Source organism: Ambystoma mexicanum, chromosome 13 (assembly GCF_040938575.1).
Source record: "Ambystoma mexicanum isolate Mex_15411 chromosome 13, UKY_AmexF1_1, whole genome shotgun sequence".
NCBI classification, from domain to species: Eukaryota; Metazoa; Chordata; class Amphibia; order Caudata; family Ambystomatidae; genus Ambystoma; species Ambystoma mexicanum.
This window is the reverse complement of record NC_090938.1, coordinates 633163918-633186619: the sequence shown is the minus strand read 5'-3', so window position 1 is coordinate 633186619 and position 22702 is coordinate 633163918. Positions and strand designations below refer to the sequence as shown.

The following is a 22702-nucleotide window of genomic DNA, read 5'->3' as shown; positions in this document are numbered from 1 at the left end:
AAGAGGGGGGGTGCAGGGTCGGAGCCCCAATGATGTAATGTAAAGATCTGGTGCAGCAACAGGGGCGCGATAGAGACGCGCATCACTAAGGCAGTGCAAGAAAGAGATAGAAGTGCTATAAAGGTGACTTGAAAAGTACTCATTTCATAATAAAGTACTCAGAGTATGTTAAGACTTATGTTAAGCAACAACAGTATAATGGTACTGCTATTTCCCCTCATTTTAAATTGAAAGCACACATACCAGCAGTAAATACAGCTTGAGGCTATAAATATGGCCTGTGGTTTTTGTAAATGTACGTTCAAGACTTGGAGACTCGCAAGAACATATCGGCACCCATTGTATATGATATGATGGAAATATGACAGGCTATAAAGAATAGGCACTTTTTGGTGTGCCAAATAACCTCACATGCAAATATGGGAGATATTTTACAACGTATTTGTGTGACATAATTTAGGCATAGATTAGTATGGTGTGGTAATGCCAAGCAGTGACACACTTGATACTTGTTATGACCAACATTACGTGTATGGTATTTCAGGGTTGGCGTTAGATGAAACGCCCACAGGGTCTAGTGGTTGAATTTATAACCCATATGAATTAACTAGAACACTGCCACACTGTGCTGACTTGCAACTGGTTTATTTGCTAAACACAAATCTTGCAGGTACAGTGCTCGTACACAATGTTGTGAGAAACACAGCCAACGGGTAGAACAAAGGCAGACGAATAACGATGGTCTGGAGGGTTGCCCAGAGCGATGCCAGAGGTTAAGCTGAATTCTAAACCTTCCAGCCATCGCCTCTTTTGAACGGGACATGTATGCCCCGAAGTGGGCCCTGTGCCTGCTGGGCATAGAGACCCAAGCTACTCCTCACTGATGATGCCCAATGGGCCTGAAACATGCCTGGGGATGCTTCTGGACTCTTGCAGAAGGGATGTGACCAAGCAGTTCGGGCTGGCCTGCCCCTTTTGGGGTGGGGACCAATCCCGATTTACATATGGTCTTTCAGGCGTGCAGTGCGCATTCCAACTAAGCCACCTGCACACAGCAATGACACCAACCCTACAGCACACTTACAATATTAGATTGCTACACCTCTCCAACCACCACATCACACCGGGTCCCCCCATATACAGATACCTCGAGTGCTCTTCCTGCACACAGTCCCCAGGTACTTATGACATGCATGCATCAACACAATAGCAAAGCTATCTCGCATGTTACCTCATTTTTCACTGGCGAAACCCAGCCTCCCTCTTTTTTAGGGCCAGAAACCACCTAGAGACAATACAAATGAGAGCGGACAATTGTGTAAAACCCCATAACAACAGTTTGAGAAACTGCACAAGTGAGGCCACTGCGGACCGCCTGTGCACAGGGGTGTTTGCAAAAGCTGGATGCACCTGCACTGGTAAGCGGGGTACTCTGTAATATAGAACATTCAGCAGTGCAAGGTAAGACCCTAGCACTGCTGAATGTTCGATCATACTCCTCCTTTGCCTCTCTGACAGGTAAAAACCCGCTTTGATGCCATCAAGTATGACCGTAGGCGCTATACAAATGCAAGATAACATACTCAGTATTCAGCTGTGTCTGTAGCGGTCCCGGGGGGGGGGGGTGGGAGGGGGGACGAGGCTCTAGGCAGGCATTCCATCATTAAAGTGCATGTTTATCGCCATAGGCTTTTAGAGTTGATGCCTTGTTCCATGTTTTCCTCCCGCCCCCACTTTACTTCTGCTCTAGGGCAGACGGACGACCCTCCGGGACGGCTGCAAATAGAAAGCCCGCCACAAATAGCATACGCACGCGCGAGCTTTCCTGCATTAGTACCGTTGGTATTTAGCAAGGCACATGGCAAGTTGCCAGCCTTATCTAAGGGTCCACTCTTGGGGATAGCAGCGTTTTACATGGAAGGGGCGGTCAAACTGTTCCGCTCTTCGTGGAGAATGTCAGAGGTTTGAGGAGAGGGTAGCTCCTCCGCAACGGCAAGCCTATTGGAGACCTTGAATGTTCCTGCAGTATGAATCTTTTATAGATCCACAAGCTGTGTAGAATCCTGAGATTTGCTCGTGCATCTGCAAGGCCGGAGGGACAGTGAGTGTCGCGTGCCTCATGGCCAGAGATGCAACTGGCTCGATAGCACCAGCACTACCCTTGCCAGGGGTTAACATTTCAAGTTGCAAGCTACTATCCAGCAATTGCAAGTTACCTGCTCCCTCAATTCCACAAATACAGACATGACATTTCTTACTTGCCAAGAGTCCATTATCACGAGCCAGTGGCTAGTTGCGAGTGAACATTTTGCACCCTGCCCTTACTATGTGGAAACCTCTGGCTTTCACGCTTGTATTCCAGCTATACCACCATTTGCCTTTCCATGGAGAAGGCCAAGCAAGTTTCTGGTCCTTCATTTTACCAGCTGCACGTTGGGGCTTCTGAGATTGTGCAAGGTGAGGGCCCTGTCATGGTCTGCATGGCGCCCTCTGTGTTCTCTGCTGGTGCTTTTATTGCAAGTACCTCCTTAATGCCGAGCGTCATCTCCTGAGGCGGGTGTGTTGGTATTTCACCATGGGATAGAGACAGGTACACATTTAAAGACATTGATGTTTGTAAAGACACAGGGGGGGATATTCAAGCACCTTGAATATTTTGCAGAGAAAGTTTTATTGGGCAGGGGTCTGTAACCTTTGGCTCCGCAGACGTTTTGGACTACACATCCTATGCTCTCTCATCATTGACTGTTCTGGCTAGAGCTGATGGGATTTGTAGTCCAATATATCCGGAGAGCCAAAGGTTGCACGCCCATGATGTAGGGGGTCATAACAAGTTGGGCCGAAAAGATCCAGATTGACGGTCGGTCAAATTCAGGGTTGTTTCAAATACCACTGGCAATGTTTTTGTGGGAATCCCGCTGGTGGTGTTGGGGGCAGTCTTTCGTCTCGTTACGTCTTTTGGGAGATTCTACGTAGACTGTTACCGAGGGTCGTTTGCACCGTCCGGATTCTCAAGCGTATGCGAATGCTGGGGCGGGGGCTTCTGTGTTCACCACACCTATACAAGTGCTCATCATGGAATGAGGAGCAATTTTTTTGTTTATTCAAATGACCATGTGGAGGCAACATTATCGACAAGCCCCTTGTCTACTTGCTGCATGTTGTTAAGGCAGTTGGGGACAAAGGATGCTTCAGAAGTAAACCTTGATCACCACTCATGCTTTCCCCTTTCTGCCCTGAAGAAGGCCGTATGTGACCCTGGGCTTTCTCCCACAGCTGGCCGAAACTCGAGTTGGCATGAACTAACCAGGCATCAACTCGACCAGATACTTGTCTTTAGGGAATCCCATTTGAAGCAATCTGTAGCCTACAGTGATGTTAAAATCACTGTCGCTAAGTGCTGCAGAGTAATGGCGGGGAGTGTTTCACGAATAATAGCGCATGCTGGATGTGTACACCAGACAGGGGAGCTGGTTGGATGCTCAGCTCTCTTGTTCGTTGTTCTTTACCAATGTACTTTTGTTCAGCACGTGTTAGTGTGGGTGGTGGTTGGATTGTAGCGTCTCCTGCAAGACTAATCCCACATTGGGGGAGTTTATGGGTAACAACTCTTGGAATGTGCATCTTCATCTTATGCGCCCTTTTTTAGGATGAACTTCTTTACTAAAGTGTTTGACTTTTTACAATCTCTCAAGAATAATTAATTTTTTGAATAAATATCCATATGTTATACTTTTGCAGTCCTGTGAAGGGTTTTTAACAAACTGAAATATTGCCATTTTGCCAAATTCATAGGGATTGCCTTTCTTTGTGTTGTACATATTGCCCACTTTTGTCCCCTGTGCAATTAGCTGCGGGTTGACCTCGCGCGTGTGTGTGTGTGTCTGTCTGTCTGTCTAAATCTGCCCACTATATGAATCCCATAATGATTTGTAGGTCATTCAGTTGGAATATCGATGAAAACTTGACTGACTGCTATGGCCCGACCCAGCCCCCAAAAAATATGTATGCAGAGTTTTACTCGGAAGTGCCAGGATAATATGAACCACCTGCAGAGAATGTTTCTTGCAGCATCTGGTCTCAGAAGAAAAAAGTGCCTAATTACGTTTTAAAATGAAGTGTAACTCTGAGAAAAGAAACTGGAAAAGGTAAACTGGTTGTGTGGCTAGAGAGAAAAGTCGGGCAAAGTGTGGTGTTGCCCCGTTAAGATGTTGGCATGAAAATAAGAAAGATGACATGGGCTCTTGGCACAGGGGACGAGTGTCAGGGGTGTTGCTGGGAGAGCTGCCTGAGTTATCTTTCTCACCGACCCACTGCCTTGTCATCTTTCCCATTTTGGAAAACATAAACAAATGGGCGTCTGTCTTGCCTGGATGCTAATAGCCTTCTAGCCCACCTAACAAAAGGCCTCAGTTGGACTGGGCTATATTCTGAAGTACAGGAAAAGCTGGGGTTACAATAATAATCTTTGGGTCCTCATAGTTACATTTTCTCACCAGGGGCCTATGCAGACCGACCATCTTGGGCCAGTGTTTCCACTTTGCAGAATGACAATCTTTTAATCAGTTTCTTCTTTGATCACAAACCATCTCTGGTTAACCAGTAAATACAGTGGTTGCTGGCTCGAAGCCAGTCTCTGCTTTGGTTTGCCGCCAGTCCTGGATCATTCTCTGCCTCTGTTGCTGTTAGTATTGGGCAAGTCTATCAGCTGATTGCTGGCAGCCTTCGACCAGTCTCTAAGTTGGCAGCTCACCATTTTCAATCCGTTTTTGTGTGATACTCTTAATCCAATTTATGCGTTAGGTGGCCATTTTGGATCAGTCTTTAGTTTCTTTGTGGTCTTTTTTTGACTGTTTTCGAGCCTCAAAATGTGCACTCACCACTAATCCTTGGTGAGCGATAATTGACTTGTGGCGAGTAGAACATGGTGTTCTCTTCATGTAGAGAACTGAGGTGGCAAGGGACTTCTTATGCCCAATAATAGCCTGCAACTTTACATTTTTACACCTCCTACTTTACACTTTTACCACTGCTTTGATTGCCACCAATCTTTTGCCTTTTCACTTTGGTTGTTGACCATTTGGATAAGGTTCTGTGTGGGCTAATGTCTATCGCTTATGATTATTTTCATTGGTTTCTTCTGGTGATATTGGGTTAATCTGCTGTATTTGCTGACCACCTTGGAGTCAGTGTCTGCAGTCGCTTGCTGTCCTTAATGGCCAGCCTCTACTTTGGTTGATCAGTATCTCAGACATGTATTTGTATTGTTTGATGGCCATCTTGGCTTTGTCTGTTATTTGCTCACCATTATTTATTTGTCTCGTGTTTTGATTGCTTGCCATCTTGGATCAGTCTATGTAAATTGTGGTCTCTTTGATCAGTCTGAAGTGTGTTACTCATAATCTTGACTCGGCATCCCTCTTTGTCTTGGATCAGACTATGACTGACTGTCTCTGATCAGGCTGTTTATTACTGAACATCTTGTACCAGGATATTTATGACAGTTGTCATTGATCCTTTTCCATGTTTATTGCGGGTTATTTTGAATCTAGTTCTGCTTTGTTGCTAACCATCGTGGATCATGCTCTACTTTAATATGAACCACCTTTGATCGTTCTCTGTGTTTATTATAGGCCATCTTGGATCAGGATCCCCTTTTGTTGCTCGTCATCGTAGATTCTTCTCTGTTTTATTATAGGTCAACTTCCACTCTTGTAAAAGAGCGGCAGGGGCACTCATAACAGCTACCCCGATTGCCAGCAAGAGGGTCCTTGGGTCCCAACAAAATCCCTGCCGCAAGAATGGAAGACTCAACCATAGGGTAAAGTTTACTGTCTTTATTACCAAACAAAATGACAGGGATCACACTGGAATAGCATGTCATTTCCAGAGCTCTCGTCCTCCACGCGTGTGACGCACCGTTGTAACCATACATGACGTCACAAGGACAAGTTGCATCCCCCAAAACCTATCGGGAAAGGGGATTGGTCAGTTTAGGAAAACTATATATGTAACACATCGGGGTTAGTTTGGTTTTTGGATCGCCATATCTGGTGACTCCTCCTAGGACAACCTCCAAATATAACTAATACAAAGTTGCAGGTCAACGGGGAAATTATTGGCCCCTAAAACATAGTGTGCCTTAATGTGAAAGGTAGATAAGGATTGGACAGAACGTGTCTTTCCAGCCTTGGGACCTTGGACAGCTACCAGGCTGAGTGAACCTTTTCAAGGCAATGGGAACGCTCACTAAGGTGCTGTATGTTCCCATCTCTGATCGCTTAAGCCCTGAGAGCGTACATCCGGCTTTAAAGCTGTGTAGTAATTGTATCTTTCTACCTCTGGTTCAGTGGCAACAGCTTTCCTCCATCTACCCCGTGTGAATAGGCATTGTCCTGTTCTTCCAGGTCATGTGTGTAGGAACCATGAAATTGAGTTCTTATGCTTGTAATTATAAGGATTTGAGGCTATGTTCGTTGCAGGTGTCCTATCGCCTTGGTACACTGAAAACATTCTGTCTCTGCTCTTGCTTGGCTAGAATGTGCCCCGTGTCTGTGCTGGACGCTCTGTCTGTCTGCCTTTAGCTGCATCACGCTGGCAGCTTCTCCATGCAGGGTTCAAAATTAAGCCTGGATAAGCAGGAGCTAAACGCAGCTCCTGGGTATCCCACATTAACCAGTGACCAGGAGCTACCACTCAGGACCCAGGAGCTAGTACATAGTGTTCCACAATTCTAACTTCCACGTAAGATGCAAACATATAATTTTGTCCATTATTTATTACCCTTTAAGAAGCTTTAAATGCTGTATAGATGTGTCCTAATGTTTATAGATTGTCCCAACTGCACAGAGTTACATTTATATAGATGTTTTTGTTCGGCATCAGGAGCCAAAAGTATCTCCTGGGAGCTGTTGGTGTCATGCTAACCTGGGTCTTCTAACCTACAAGCAGGAGCTAGATAGTTCCCAGCTCCCCAAAATTTCTAACCCTGGACCATGTATTCGACGTCTCTCGCCTTCCCCATTCACTTCAGTGCACCTACGGCTTCCGTCTTTATTGTTATGGCTTTCCGTGTTAGACGCAGTTAAGCATGCGCAAGCTGGATATATGTATTCTTGGCATCTTGCTGTTTCTGCTTAGCAAAGGACATGTCTGTGTCAGTCCTCTATCTGTGCGAGTCAGAAGCCTTTGTTTCATGTCTAGCAGTAATACACTGAGTGTTTGTGTAGCTTTGTGCATGGATGCCTATATGCTTCATGTCCACGTGCACATACATTGTGATGTCAGTGATGACGTCATCAGCCTTTCGAGGTTAAAGTCAGTCAACTTGTTCGAGGAACGACAACTCAATCTCCTCCATATTGTCAGTTGGGTACGGTTTGAATCGCTGTCTGAGTGACTAACGTTTCTCATATCTGTGCTTCATCGACAATCATGATGAATGGCCTAGGAGTCATATGCATCTATCCTTTGTCTTCCTTCGGGCTGCTAGTCGGGTGGGGGTCACGAGGGCGGCACTTGAACCTCTGTCTTCACCCTGCTCTGTTATTTCTTGCTCAGCTAAACTACCCCTTCTTGAAGACCTCGTGTTGCCTTTCAGAGGTTGCTGTTGCGGAAGAGTCCCAATCCTAGTCTTTTATTTACAAACCCATCGGACTAACCGTATCCTGCCGCCAGTTGACCGTGTCCAGGGCGATTCTTAAAAACGAGTGTCTAAATGTTCTTACTGCCATTTTCAAAAGAAAGTGTTTTAAGGGTCTGCTTACTGCTTACTGCTCAGGTTCTCTAATCAAATACAAAGGTAAGTATGGCCACCTTCACTCCCCCATGGTTTCCCCTCCCATAAATCCCTTGTTTCGGTCACAACATGCTAAGAAACCGCCAATACACCAGAATTAGAGCAGAGCAAATCGGAAGGAAAACTATTTAATTTGCTTTCCCAACTCCTTCGAATCAGTCAACCAAGAAACCCTGGTGGCAACCCATTTCACTCATCCAAAGATCACTAATGACCTTCAAATCCATATATTATGTCCAGCCCACCCAACTCTAGATAGAAACAGTGCACAGAGAAACAGGACACAACTCGAACCCAACAATCTCGCTCTCGGCCATTCCACCAATCAACCATTTGCTACAACAACAAAGGCTGCCTTTCACAACACCCTTCATTTAAAGACAGCTTGCAACTGCCGTAATCACCTACCTCACCCTAGGAAGATCGAGCCCAACTCTGAGAACCACCCCACAAACCTTCCACCGACAAGACCCACAATGGAATGGTTGGTACCAGATGCCTCTTGATCAACGCATGCTCAATCGCCAAACAGACGTCTGACATATTCGCCATTCGCTCCAAATTCCAAATGAAGTAACTTTGTTATCATCACAGAAACCTGGCTGCTCGATGATAAATCACCAGTAATTCAAAAAAGCACCCCACAAAGTTACAAGATAAAATGTGCAAATCTTGCCAATAGGAGTGGAGGATGGATAGCTCTGCTCCAAAGAGGTTCGTACAAAGACTCAAGACCCTCCATCGATACATTTGCATACCGTGAATCGCTTGCTCCCATCTGCTCCATTTCTCACACCTCAACACAAATCTTTGTCTTCATTTGCAGACCATTGTCCTTCAGCCCAACATTCGGCAACAAACTTGCAGATGCAGTAGCCAGCCTACCTGTGTATCACTGATACTTCACAATACTCAGAGATTTCAGCATCTTGCTCAAACAAGAAAACCATCTAACCACAAGGCCGCTCGCTGAAAAACATGGCGCATTACATCTCAAGCAAATGGTCGAGGGTCCCACTCACAAAGCTGGCCACACGCTGGATGGCAGTTTCGGTAATGAGAACATCAGCAGTTTGGTCTCCAATTCACCTTCCTTGGAGAGATCACATAGCTATTTCTTTAACAATTTTACAGAGGCAAAATCACTCGCAGAATCATCCAAAGGACCCATCACCCTGACTAAAGCCTGGAAAGATACATGACTCGATACCCTACGATCATTGCAGTGAATCCACCAACTAGAACACTGGATAACAACGCTGCAACATTCATAGCTGGATAAAGTTGGGCAGCATTGGACCCAAAAAACGGTTTAAAGGCTTGCAGAAGAAGAAACTTGCTAAATGATTCACTCCCAAATTAAACCGCATGAAAAAATTTAATTAGAAATTTGAGAAAATTTGAAAGAAAGTCTGTGTGCGAGCAGGCAAACTTGCATACAATCAGCAGCTAGGTTTCTACAGGTCAGAAATCCAGCCAGAAAAAGTACTGATGCATACATTTGGCACAACAGTCTAGAGGAAGTGTTTAAGATCATCCAAGAATTAAAAAACACAACCCCAACTCTGGCACAGGATCTCTGCAGCAATATTTCTCCTCACTTCTCAAAAGATTGTACTAATCAAAGAGCAACTCTATAGTGAAAGATCACCGCCACCACCCTACCCAACTAAGAAACCAGCACCATCTATACCAACCAACACCTCTCCAGTCTCTTTTGCCGTTTCTTTGTGCAGGACGTATTCCCTACTATCGACTAATGGAACCCAGTCCAATCCTCAGAAAACCCTCGGACCCTACAAAATATACAAAACTATTACATGACAGCCGGCACTGACACCTGCTTCCTTATCCTTCCTCAATGGCTTGAGGGTACTTGAGTGTTCCACTATGTTTGAAGTCTGCATTTTCTCAGACATCTTCTGAAAAAGCCAAAGGCTGACCCATATGACCCTCCCCTCTACTGCCCTATCTCAAACACTGCTTTCAACAGAAAAATACTGGAAACATTATACTGTCAGCGCCAGAATTTCGTTGAGACAAACAGCCTATTTCACAAGGCCCAGCATGGATTTGGTCCAAAGAGGCGTACAAAATCGGCCCCAAGTTTGATCTGGGACCCGCTAAAGAAGGATGCAGACAATCCTGAGAGCGCACTCATCCTGCTAGACTTCTCTTCAGCCTTCACCATCAGCCACAAGATCATTTTAAGGAGACTAGAAGACATTGGAATAAAAGGAACTGCTGTATTCTGCATCTCCTCTTTCCTCACCGGAAGAAGCAAAACTGCCATTGTGACTGGATTCGGATCTCCGCCATGCTCTCGTTGTTGTTGAGAACCCCAATGATTCACTTTTTACATGATGGCCCTGATGCTGGACCTCTTCCGGGTGGCTGGGATCGCCTGCTACAGCTACACAGACAACACAATTGAAGAGCAACCTATCAAAAGACTCACAAGGCCTAAATAGATGCGTGGCACACATTGACACATAGATGAGAGCAAGCATACTAAAGCTCGTTCCAACCAAACCAGAACTCATGTTTTGCAGTGTGGCATCATCAAAGACCACTTCAATCCCTTTGCCTGCCAAACGTGTCCATACCCAATACCATCCCCCTTTGTGAGGTAGCACAGAACTAAAGTGTATTGCGGCTTGGGCTGCATTTGACACCCATTGATAGAAGTTGATTTTCCAAACAGCGCACGCGACCAAGCATCAACGCATTATGCCTTGGCTGCCTTTACCTAAGGGGCTATAGCCGTGAAATCACTGTTTCTAATAAGGCTGCCGTTAAAAAACAGCCCCTATCTCAGACTCCTGGTATACCTCCTGAAAAACTAGGAAGTCCAAAATGCTGCTTCCAGACTGCTTCTTGGGAAGAAAAGCCTTGAACGCATCAGCCCAGCTGTGCACATTCTCCACTGGCTCCCCATCAAGAAAAGAATACATTTCAAAACCCCCTGCATCGCCGACAGCGCTTGCCTTCACAGGGAAATTCCTGGTCTACACATCATCCAGGACTCTAAGATCCAGTAACACCGCCCAAGTACTAGTCCCTAGCTTCAGCAGGAAAAATCAGGGAGGATCCTTATTCTCACTAATGGCTTCGAAACTCGAACTACCTACCTAAGCAACGTTCATAGAAGAAGACGGCCTCCCATGCTGGAAAAAGCTCTAGATGTGGCTCTTCAACTAACTGAATGAGTTAAGCTGCCATGGGACTGAGGGTAACTCAAAAGGGAAGTTATGGGATCCTTGTGCGGCACACCCTAAAACCACCATTCTACAAGCTTGATTGGTCTTTTGCTCCTCTCTCGTAGGGGCCCACAGCTGAGCACCCGTTACGCTGAAACATCATCACTTTTCCTCCTCCCCTCCCACATTTGAATACGTGCCCTAATTGCCATCCATAGACTTTTAGTAGTAAGATTGCTCTGCTATGCCTCCTGCTTAGGGACCACTACCCTTGTTCTGGAAGTTAGTCTGGAAGTTCATCTGCCCCTACCACATTCCAATTCAAACTGTAATTTCCGCAACCAAGGAAGAACACTATGCTTATGTGTGAGGCTCTTACTGGCCCTAACGCCGCTCCCCTCACCCACTATGTTTTCCCCTCACTAACCAGCTCACTGCTGGGATCTTTCACCTCACACTACACTCATTCTCCCATTAGATGGCCTACGCGATCTAAGTGCCCAAGACTCTGTGTGCCCAGCTAGACAGACATTTTTCGTAGGTTGTCGCTGTATACTAATGGCAGAGGTGTTGAGGTACGTCAGGGGTTTCAGTGTGGAAGGCTATGCAAGCTGCTAGACCGGGATTGCATAGCCATAGTTGCATTCTGTGGTGAATGGCTGGGTGGCTGTGCCTGCGGTCTCTGTCCACAGACGTGGTGCAAGGTGTTCATACCTAAACTTGGATGATGTTCATCTTTGATGCTGTTTTCCAAGGTCCCACGTGATTGGCTGGTATCACCAGCTGTGGGCTCCCTAGATTGACAGCCTGAGCAGTGGGAGAGGGCCTCTGAGTTACGGCGGAGTGATGTACAATGAGGGGGGTGAGGGGTAAAACCTAGATTTGAGACACCATGAATAGACGGAGAAACGCTCAAATTTGGGATACAGCAGCAAATGCAGCAATGCCTGGACAGAGGAAGAAACGCCCAAAAAGGGGGCACAACAACAAATGCAGCAACCCCTAGACTTGAGACACCATGATTAGAAGGAGAACGCCTAAAATGGGGGCGCAACAGTGAATGCAGCAACACCTAGATTTGGGATACCTGGCTAGGGGGAGAAACGCCAAAAATGGGGGCACAACAGTAAATGCAGTAATATCTAGATTTGGGATACGTGGATAGAGGAAGAAACGCCTAAAATGGGGGCACAACAGTAAATACAATAACACCTAGATTTGAGACACCATGATTATAGGGCGAAGGCCTAAAATAGGGACATAACAGTAAATGCAGTAACGCCTACATTTGGGATACCTCTATAGAGGGAGAAATGCCTAAATTGGGGATACCGCAGTAAATGTATTAACACCTAGATTTTCCGAAACGTCTAAGATGGGGACCCAAGAGTTAATGAAATGGTACTTAACGGTTGAAGTGCAGCAGTGATAGGACTATTACTTGCTAGCTAGCAGACCTTGGTAAGCTATGTTAGGTAGGCGAGAGGGGCAGTAGGGCTTTTTGGAATACAGTAGTTGCTGTATTCCCCACCCAGATCACTCTTACCTTGTCAGTTGCTGCTAGTAGACAGCAGCAGGCTTCACAGGTTTCCCAGGCAAACATGGTCAAACTCGGACTGGGGCTGCTTCTACGGGAGCTTCCCTTTGCCTTGGGGCCCTTAGCAGAGGGCTGCCCTATGTGGTTTAGCTAAGTGGAGCACAGAGAAGTTCCAGTGTTGTGCGTGGTGATGTGCATTCCCCACTTTTGGCTAGATGAACATTCCACGAGGCAAACCCATTTTACAATGACTTGCAACCCTTCTTTTAAGTCCAGTCCTAATTACTGCATGTTTGCTGGTGTTGTTGAGGACTGTTTAGTATCCACATTAGTCATTTGAATGTTGAAGAATTAGTTGGCCATCTGTTTTTTAAGGTTAACTACAGTATGTTAAACAGTGAGTGAGATGGTGCTTCTCGATTAAACCTTTAAAAAATGTACCCCCTTGCATCAAACTATTCTTAGGTTGTGACATGTAAGTAGTCCTTCATCTAGTGCTGTTTTTGTGACATTTTGAGAAGGTGTATTTCTTCCTACTCATTTTGAAAATACATGTAAAATGTCCCTTCTTAAGTCTACGTTGTCTGCCCCAGACTTGGCATTGACCACCATTTTCTCAAGTAATTTTCACCTTTCACCAGATAAAAAGATCAGGCGTGACTCAGCCTCTCATCCTTGCGAACCAGATAAAATGAGGACTGTTGAATTGGGTGATCATTGATTGGTTGGCATGGTTTACAGCGCTATTAAACTGTGAGGCTGTTTCTTTGCGCGCTGTGTGTTTGTGTTAGTGTCAGGATGCCTGAACCATTGGAAATTCTGGTGTAGAGGGCTACCACCGCTGCTCTCCCACCCTGGCTGACGACCCATCTTTCCTCATTTTAGGGGTTCTTCCGAAGAAGCATTCAGAAGAACATGGTGTACACCTGCCACCGCGACAAGACGTGCATCATCAACAAGGTGACGCGGAACCGCTGCCAGTACTGCCGGCTCCAGAAGTGCTTCGAAGTGGGCATGTCCAAAGAGTGTAAGTGCTGCCTGTCCAGAAGCCAGCCAATCTAACTAGGGTGCAGTGCGGGTTAGCGATCTGGGGCCGGTAGGTGATGCGTGAGAGGTGTTGAGTGGTGCTGTGTGATGGGGTTCCACAAAGGCCCTGGAAGACAGAGGCCTGTCTCTCAAGGTGTTGAGTGACCTGGGGCTTGAGACCGGAGAGGTTCTTCATGAGTGGTTCTTCGCGACCCTGCAGTAAATATAAGCGGTATCTTGCGGACTCAGGGATGGAAGAGTTAGGGTCAATTAGCAGATTTATGTGTGAAAGGTGCGAGTCTCACGGGAAAGCACGAAAACTGCAATTTCAAGTGTGGTGAGCGGGGTCGGAGCAACTACTCCACCCACTTCAGTCTGATTGGACGCACACTCACCACCAGAAGATAGTCACATTGAGGTGTGGGAGGAGTTGGGCTGCTACTGCTGAAGCGCATTATTGCGATGGGGCCAGACCCGTCAAGGAACACAAAGCTGCTATGTTGGATAACGGTCTGGGAAGCCGGTCTCTGATGTGGTAAGCCACCTTGACCATAACATGGATGCAGCTGTGATGATTCCTTGTTCTAGCATCCTTTAATATTATATGCATTATTTTTTTGCAGAGCTTAATGCCATAATCATCCCATTTATAAGTTCAGTAATGTGTTATAAAGCAATTTAATCGTAACCCATTTACCTTCCCTTAAACCTCCTGCATGCCTGTAAAGCTGTGTTTTTGAGTCCTTTACTCTTTACACAAGCAGACAAAACAACTCTCTGCTAGGAGCCTTTTATGGACCATTCCGACGTGGCTTTGAGGCATGAGAATAAAGTTTGAACCCTTAGGCCAGAGCTATAATTATAGTTGAAATATTTCAAAAAAAGGTAGCAGGCGCTCCTCTCCAGAAAGAACATGGCATGATAACCTATTGTGAGATGAGAGTTTGCAGCACACGTTTTTTGCTCACTGTACCTTTCACAGATGGAATAAATAACCATTTGCATATCAGTCTTTGTCCCTCCCACATGGGCAGTCCAGCACCAAAATGCTATGGCAATTCCTCTCTGAACAAGAGTACCAACAGCAACCCCATACACGTGTTTCAGCCTTGTTGGGCCTCATCAGTGAGGTGAAGCTGTGCCTCTCTGAGCACAGTGAGCAGGGAGTTCACGTCTGGTTGCCCCCAGGTAACTCAGGGTGACCAACCCCAAGTTCCTTGCAAATATTTCAAATAATATATATCATTCTAATTGTTCATTTGTAACACACTTAATACCAGCAGTGGTTTCTAAGCACGGGATTGGGATTCGAACCTGTGTTGCGGCTGCGTTGTCTTGCTTCCAAGACAAACGTTGCCCCAAAGCTATCCTCCCCAAAAATATGATCATTGTTCATCATGGGCACCCCGCAGAGTTGGATATTTCAGGGTCTCTCTTTTTGGAGGAAGGCAGCTCTGGTAGTTGGTGATCCAGTGTTAACTTGGGGAGTGGGGTGCTAGAGCACTGAATAAGGAACATTTGGGGATGCTGCGTGACTTTAGAATCGATGAACGAAGAATACGGAGTGACCTGGTAAAATGTGAGCATTTGAGGGATGGGCTGGCCAGTGGATCGCTGACGTGGTGAGAAATGCCTGGTGACAACTGTCCCCAGGTCACCAAACACACCTTGCAAATCGATTCTCCAGGACAGTGTGAGTGTCACTGGTGACTGGGTAGTGATGTGTGAAGGGTGTTGGATGACCTAGGATCTTCACAGCATCTGCAACCTGTGACTCTCTAGATGTTGTAGACTGCAACTCCCATGACTCCTCACCATTAACTATGCTGACTAGGGCTGATGGGAGTTCTAGTCCAAAACACTGGGTGATCCAAAGTGTGCAGACCTCAGGTGTTTAGAGTGTTGAATGATCGGGTAATCGATGTGTGTGGGTAATGGGCGACCAGTGAGTGAAGGTGCTGAATGTGTCATGGATTAGCAAGTGAAGGTTCTGGATGTCCTGGAGGGATGCATGCAAGGATTCTGGATCGATTGCGTGTGTGTGTGTGTGTGTGTGTGTGTGTGTGTGTGTGTGTGTGTGTGTGTGTGTGTGTGTGTGTGTGTGTGTGTGTGTGTGTGTGTGTGTGTGTGTGTGTGTGTGTGTGTGTGTGTGTGTGTGTGTGTGTGTGTGTGTGTGTGTGTGTGTGTGTGTGTGTGTGTGTGTGTGTGTGTGTGTGTGTGTGTGTGTGTGTGTGTGTGTGTGTGTGTGTGTGTGTGTGTGTGTGTGTGTGTGTGTGTGTGTGTGTGTGTGTGTGTGTGTGTGTGTGTGTGTGTGTGTGTGTGTGTGTGTGTGTGTGTGTGTGTGTGTGTGTGTGTGTGTGTGTGTGTGTGTGTGTGTGTGTGTGTGTGTGTGTGTGTGTGTGTGTGTGTGTGTACACACACATACATGCACACTGGGTGTCACCTAGAGGGATGCGTGGGGAGCACCCGGTGCAAAGGGGATGGGTGTTTCTGTGGGATGCTGGTAGTCTCATGGATCAGATCTGAAGATGCTGGATACCCATTGGTGCGTGACAGCAAATGATTTTGGAGAAGGGGGGGAGCGAGAGAGAGAGCTAGTGTATCTATCTGGTAAATTATAACTGGAAGTTAAGTGGGTGACTACCCATCCCCCTTCCATTTTACAAACCCGACCTAACACAATAAATGTGCCATCATCATAAGTTTCCAGGTCTGTTGGAGGGGGGTGGAGAAGAGGTGGGACACTTCAGCATCGAATCCAAGGCATTGCCATGGAAACGGTTGATGGATGATGTCAGAGATAAATGACGCCGACAGGTCGCTGGCGCTTGGTTGTCAGAGAGTCCGCTTGAGCAGACTCGGCGCTAATGACCACATCGCCCGAGGTTATAGTAATAACCGGAAGGTGGAGAGCACATGGTGGGGGTGGGGGTGGATCGATTCCCGCTTTTATAGATGTAGGGCTGAGCCCCACGCAATATGCTTGATCTTGGCTGGTTGCGCACAGGGGTCCGGTGCCTTCATCGTGCCCAGAATATTGAAGCCGATTTAGGAGTCTAATCTGGATCACGATGATTGCCCCAATGCTTTGAAAATAGACCATTTCCCTGCTATGGAGGAGGACTGCGGTCAGTGCTGGATGCGCAGCACAGTCCGGGCTGGGCAGTATGGGTGCTATAGGCTGGTTCTTGGGAGGTAAGCCACTCATGCAGGTGTTGAGCTGCTCCTTGTCGGTGGAGACATCAGAGGCAGGAGCAGCTCTCGCTGCAGGCCTCGATGAGCGTGTGCATCAGGGCCAAGGCGTATCGGGCCAATTCAAAGTGTCCGTGATTAATCATTCCAGTTGCATGCATTTTTGAGGCACATCAGAGGGGGGTCTTTATCTGCTCTGCTGGCACCTGCTGGGTGATCCGAACCACTAAGGAAAGTCTCCCTTTTGTAACCTCTTAGTGTCAATAGGGTGGCATGTAGACGTGGTATTGGCCAGCTGCACAAATGGTCCTGCTCTAGTTGCTCCCAATCCTTGGTGTTGAACTGGGAGCTGGTGTTGTGCTAGGGGTGTGGCCAGGCAGGCAGGTCGGGTGGTGCCGTTGAAAGGGAGGATGGCTAGACCACGAGGGTATCCTGGGACAAACCCTGAAAATCAGAGCCGGGTATCCGAGTATTCTGGAATCCCAATTTCTTGGAAAGTATTGATCATGCAGCTGGGATGGTTTCTTTCCACTAGATCCCCTCATTAAAATGTCTGCGTCATACCTTACAAGTTGTGTAATTCAGAGCTCCGAAGTCTCTCCGTTCCATGCGTGAGAAAGAAGTCTACTCTGTTTTTTTTAATTTATTTTTTACTTCTTTGAAATCTGGGATTTGTAGCTCCAAGTTTCAAGTAAGTGCCAGATTTCCGAAGGGGAAACAAATTGGGCTGGATGGCTTTCTCACACATGGAGATGGGATACCTGAGCGCGCTCCCACCATAACTTTTATCTGAATTTTAGCCGGCATCATTCTGATGTATGAATCTACAAGTTACTGAAATGGTAGGTTGTCCTTGTTGATGTTCACTTTTAAAAGCCTGTCAGTCGTACTTCAGCCAAGCACCTGCCGATCTTGTGAAAGAAAACAAGCATTGGCAAAGCCAATCGTTTCTTCTTTTCAAGTACAATTCAGTGCAAGGATTGGAGGTAATGACACACATTGCTTATGCGTCAAGGAAAACTTGGTAAACACATTTCTATTACACCCAGAGCTGGTTTACAGCTGCAGTTAAGCCATTACCTTTTGGAAACACTGTGTAGAAATAACATTGGCATCCCCTTAGAAGCAGAGAGTTTGTCCAGCGAGATCCCAGGGGTGTGTGCTTTACGGCTGATACTAGGCGACTAGAATGGCTGTAGTTGGTCCGTGGGGGGGGGATAGGGGGGAGCCAAACTCACAGGCTGTGTCCTCGTCATATCCCAATCCCAAAAAAACAATATTTTCGGTTTCAGGCAGCACTTGCAGCGCCACCTAATTGCCAAAACTAAAAAAGCAGTTCTGAGTTTTGCAACCAAAAAAACAGATCTGCATCCTCCCAACCGGTACTGCCGTAGAAAACTGTGTGCATCTCCTAATCACTCACACAAGGGACATGCACGACCACAGCTGTAGGCACAACTAGCAGATGCACTGTGAAAGTGATGGCATCGTGTCAAAATGGAGAAAAATAAACTATGAACTACAATAACAGACGTGAAACTAAAAGGCACATCCGTGACTGGGCTATTTTAATAATGAAAAAATGGAAACAAGTTCAAATGAAGTAAAAACAGACTTATGGTCAAGTTACAGACATATAACTTAAATTAGGTAATAAGAAAAGCCGGTTTACAAAAATACAATTTAAGCCCAAACGGCAGCCGTTACGCCTGCAGCCAGCCTGAGGGCATCAACTTACTGTTTTTCTCTGGTTTAGCAAGAGGGCAAGTGGGGTGCACTGTATGACTCCACCCCCCCCCCCCCCCCCCTCCTGCATCTGGACATTTTTCTTCTGAAGAAGAGACAATAGAGCGACTGAGAGGAGTTAGAAGTGGATAAAAAAAGAGCACAAGGGCTCCACCAGGGCACAGGGTGCGGCCCGGAAGGGGGAGGGACCCCCATTTTAGGTGGACTTCCTGTTTTTTCCAAACGCCTTTTTTCAAAGTAATTGCTATTGGCTGTTTTTGCTCCGTGTTTAAAGAAACATTTTTGTTCTTGTTTTTGGATCATACATGATTTCGAGATCTCAATACTAGGTTTCAATAATGTTGTGGGCTGCCTCTGGTCTCCGGGGCAGCCCACAGATGCCATCGGGATCACCCAACTGGATACACACGCCGGCGGGCAACCGGCAAATCCTCAGTAGGGTGGCACCGAGCGCAGTGTCAGTAGTGCGGGGGTGTCAACCCCGCACACAAGCAGCCGCAGCTCCGAGGGCACTCGGCCGCGCTGCACACACAAGGCCCCGACCAGGGGCAAGCCTCAGACACAAGGAACACAGACACGAGTTGCCACTTCTTGGGGCTCTGCTGCTCTGCCCTCGTAGCGCCAGCAGGGCCCCTTTTATTAAATGGGCACGTGGGCGTCATGACGCAGTCACGGTGCTCACATTGCCAAACAACTAGACCCCCACACAACATCCCTCTATTATGAACAAACAAAATCAAATAAAACCCCACCACAGACCTTTGGTGCATTCCAGTCCGCGCACCACCTAACAGCTACTAAAACTCAAACATATTTGACACTGCAAAACAAACGGGTGTGTTCCAGTCCTCACACCACGGGGCAAGCCTCTAACGGGCTCCTCCAACTCAGAAAATCCCAGGATCAAACTGGCCCCCGGCGCTGCTGCAGGACAAGAAGAATACATTCTCTTCGTACTCCTCCTCCCCCATATCATACAGTGCTTCTCGGGGACTCTCTGCCACCTGGACCACCGCCACCTTGGGGGTCTTTCTCCCCTTCGCCTCACTCCCCCCTGATGCCCCCACCATACCGGCTGGGGCTGGAGCGAGACATACTCGTGCGAAGTGATCTCCTTTCCCGCACCTCCCACAGATTTGTCCTATCCCCGGGCAGTCCAGCGAGTGTGGAAGATCCCACCCACACTGATGACACATTGTGGCATTGGGGTCTCTCTTCGGCCAGTCTCCCCTCTTCATCACTCTTCCTCCTGGCCACCTGCCAACAGCCGCCACCTCCTTAACCTTCACCCGCTGCATGGGGGCCTCCATCTTTAGGTGGTGTCTAGAGGAGTCCATGACCGAGGCCCGCACCTCCGCTAGTTCCTGGGCCCGGCCAAGCTCCAGTATTCGATCGAGGGTCAGCGCTGGGTCCCTCAGAACCTGTTTGCGCAGTTTGGTGGAGCTGCAGCCCTAGATGATTTGCGCCCGGATCTCGTCCTCCTCGAAATTCCCCAGGTCACAGGACAGTGCAATACCGCGCAGCTTCCCATGGAATGCGTGGAGGCTTTCCCCTTCCTTCTGCCTCGCACACCTCATCCTGAACCTCTCATAGTCCCTGTTTACCATGGGTCTGAAGTACTCATTCAGGGCTGCGCCGTACGATTGATCTCGGGGCCTTAATGTTTTGGAACAGTCTCTGGACGGCCAGCCCGGCAGAGTACAGGAGTGTCGGGCGTTTGGCTGCGTCTTAGATCTCCATTGCAGCGAAGTACAACTCCAGGTTCTCCACCCAGGCCACCCACCGGGCCCCCAGGCTTGCCGGCGCACCTAGGACATCAAAATGGGGTATTGGTGCCAGCTGTCCTCGACATACTCCTTCGTCGTCCGACATGCTGGGTACAGGTGAGGACGTCATGTGCAAATCACCTGTGTTGATGGGCGCCTGCCATGGCTGGTAACACGCAGGGTGCCCCCACCCCAATGTTCACCCCTTTTTAGTGCCCACGTTCTTCCTGCCCAGGGGTGCACAAGCACTCCAGGTGGAGCCGCAACCCCTCGGGCCCTATTGGGTACTACTGTGGGGGTTCGGACGACACCCCTCTTCTCTGTCCATGGGGCTGGGCCAGCGCTGGGGCCACGCCCCTTACTGGTTGTTGGCCGCCGCTGGGCCAGGCCCCTTTCCGGAGCAACCTCCGGTGTGTTCTCCGGCCGGGTATTGCAAAAAAAAAAATCTTTTTTTTTTTTGGGTCCGGATGTTGATTGGGACCCCCGTTCACTGTGGACCACGGCAGGCTCCTCCCCACCGCGGCCCTGGTGCCGGAATGTTTCCCCCTTACCCCATGGGCGAGGCGGAGATGTAGCACCGCCCCGCTTCCTTTTGTTCAGGGCCTCAGAGAGGGCATGCCCCTTTTTCGGGCTGATTTCTAGTGTCTCTTCCGCCTGGGGCACACATTGCGGGATTTCGCCCCGCCCCCTTTCTTTGTTCAGGGGCTGGGGACTTGCGCTACTCCACCGCTGTTTTCCTTCCACCGCCGGGCCCGGGTCTGCATGGGCCACGCCCACCGTCCTTTCTTCAGGGCTGCGACGATCCTCCGCCCGTTGCAGGCACCAGGCGACCTGTGCCGTTCAGCAGCGCCAGGTCCCTGGGCTACCTGCTACGCGACGACCACCCAACACGTGGGTTCCTAGCCTTGCCTCCACCGCACCGGCACCGGAATCTCCTGCGGGCTCACACTCCGACGTGCACGTGGGGCGAGTCCTCCTCGTCGCCAGTGTTGTGGGCTGCCTCCGGTCTCCGGGGCAGCCCACAGATACCGTCGGGATCCCCCGACTGGATACACACGCCGGCGGGCAACCGGCGAATCCTCAGTAGGGTGGCACCCTACGGCGCCCGGAACACCGAGCGCAGTGTCAGTAGTGCGGGGGTGTCACCCCCGCACACAAGCAGCCACGGCTCTGAGGGCACTCGGGCCGTGCTGCACACACAAGGCCCCGACCAGGGGCAAGCCTCAGACACAAGGAACACAGACACGAGTTGCCACTTCCTGGGGCTCTGCTGCTCTGCCCTCGCAGCGCCAGCAGGGCCCCTTTTATTAAATGGGCACGTGGGTGTCATGACGCAGTCACAGCGCTCACGTTGCCAAAAAACTAGACCCCCACACAACAAATAATAGTCCAAGCCGCGCCCAAAGATACTTCCATGCTAGCTAGCACACACCCTGGCATGCACGTGCATACATTAACATACGCTCGCTCAGCCTCCCAACAGTAGTTTCCTACACCTAAAATCTGCCAACATCCCGGCTGTAGCTTGCCACCCTCCGCTCCACCCACACACGACACCATTTTCTCAGTTTACTGGCATCCTCCCAGCCTAGGGTAACCAGATTTCGAAAATGTTATAAAACTGGGCAGGGGACTGTCCTAAAAGACTACTGACATAAAGGTAGGACTACCATTTGCTACCGTGCCTAGACTTCCGCAGAGGGGGCGGGGGGAGGTCCAGTTTTTCCCCGGATATAAACAGTGCCGGTTTGGCTGAAACAGTATTACAGCCAGGACACGTTCAAAACAAAGGGACTGAAAGTCTGACTGCGATTGCGGGCCTCTGTGAAGCCCGGTCTGGGGCGTCTCTGTGGCACAATCAGTTAATGCCTGTGTCTGTTGAATGAACGTTTGGAGATGAAGCCAGCCGCTGGTTGTCTGGACGACCAAACTATAATACGGCTTATTTGGTTTATAAGTGTGGGTCAGCCCAGATGTGACGATTTAAGTGACAGCTGTGATTCGGCCAGAGGTCACCCTTTCTTTCCCCAAAACCGAGACGGGTTTTTTATATTTAAAAACTTCTCAGGACAGGAGGGCAGTGGGCCCAATTCCGGGCAGTCCATGCAAACCCCAGGCTTCTGGTCACCCTACTGTACCCACACCCCGCCATATTCGACGCTGTACTCGTGACACCCGGTCCTTCCTCTTCATCTAACCTGCCACCCTCCTCGCCATATACTCTGCCAGCCTGCTTCCTTCCACCTCTGCAAGCCTTTCCCCTCCGCTTGCACTCAGCCTGCCCCGTTAAGCACCCCATAAACTCTGCTCCCCTTTGTCCTAGGCGGGCTGCAGGCTGGGGCTCGGCTCTCGGCTCTCATTAGCTCAGCCGGGCCCGGTGGCAGTTCACGCTGCGTGCGTTATATTAATACGGCCTCATTAGGAGCCCCCCTGCTTC

The 22702-nt window shown here is 48.5% G+C and overlaps 1 protein-coding gene across 3 annotated transcripts in view; it reads left to right on the top strand.

Annotated features, from left to right (window-relative positions):
• Positions 1 to 22702, top strand: part of RARA (retinoic acid receptor alpha) — a 513885-nt gene that overhangs the window by 452519 nt on the left and 38664 nt on the right. For all 3 annotated transcript variants that reach the window (XM_069634570.1, XM_069634571.1, XM_069634572.1), the window contains one exon: positions 13421 to 13562. In XM_069634570.1, the coding sequence (XP_069490671.1) occupies positions 13421 to 13562 (142 nt within the window). The remainder of the gene's footprint in view (positions 1 to 13420; positions 13563 to 22702) is intronic.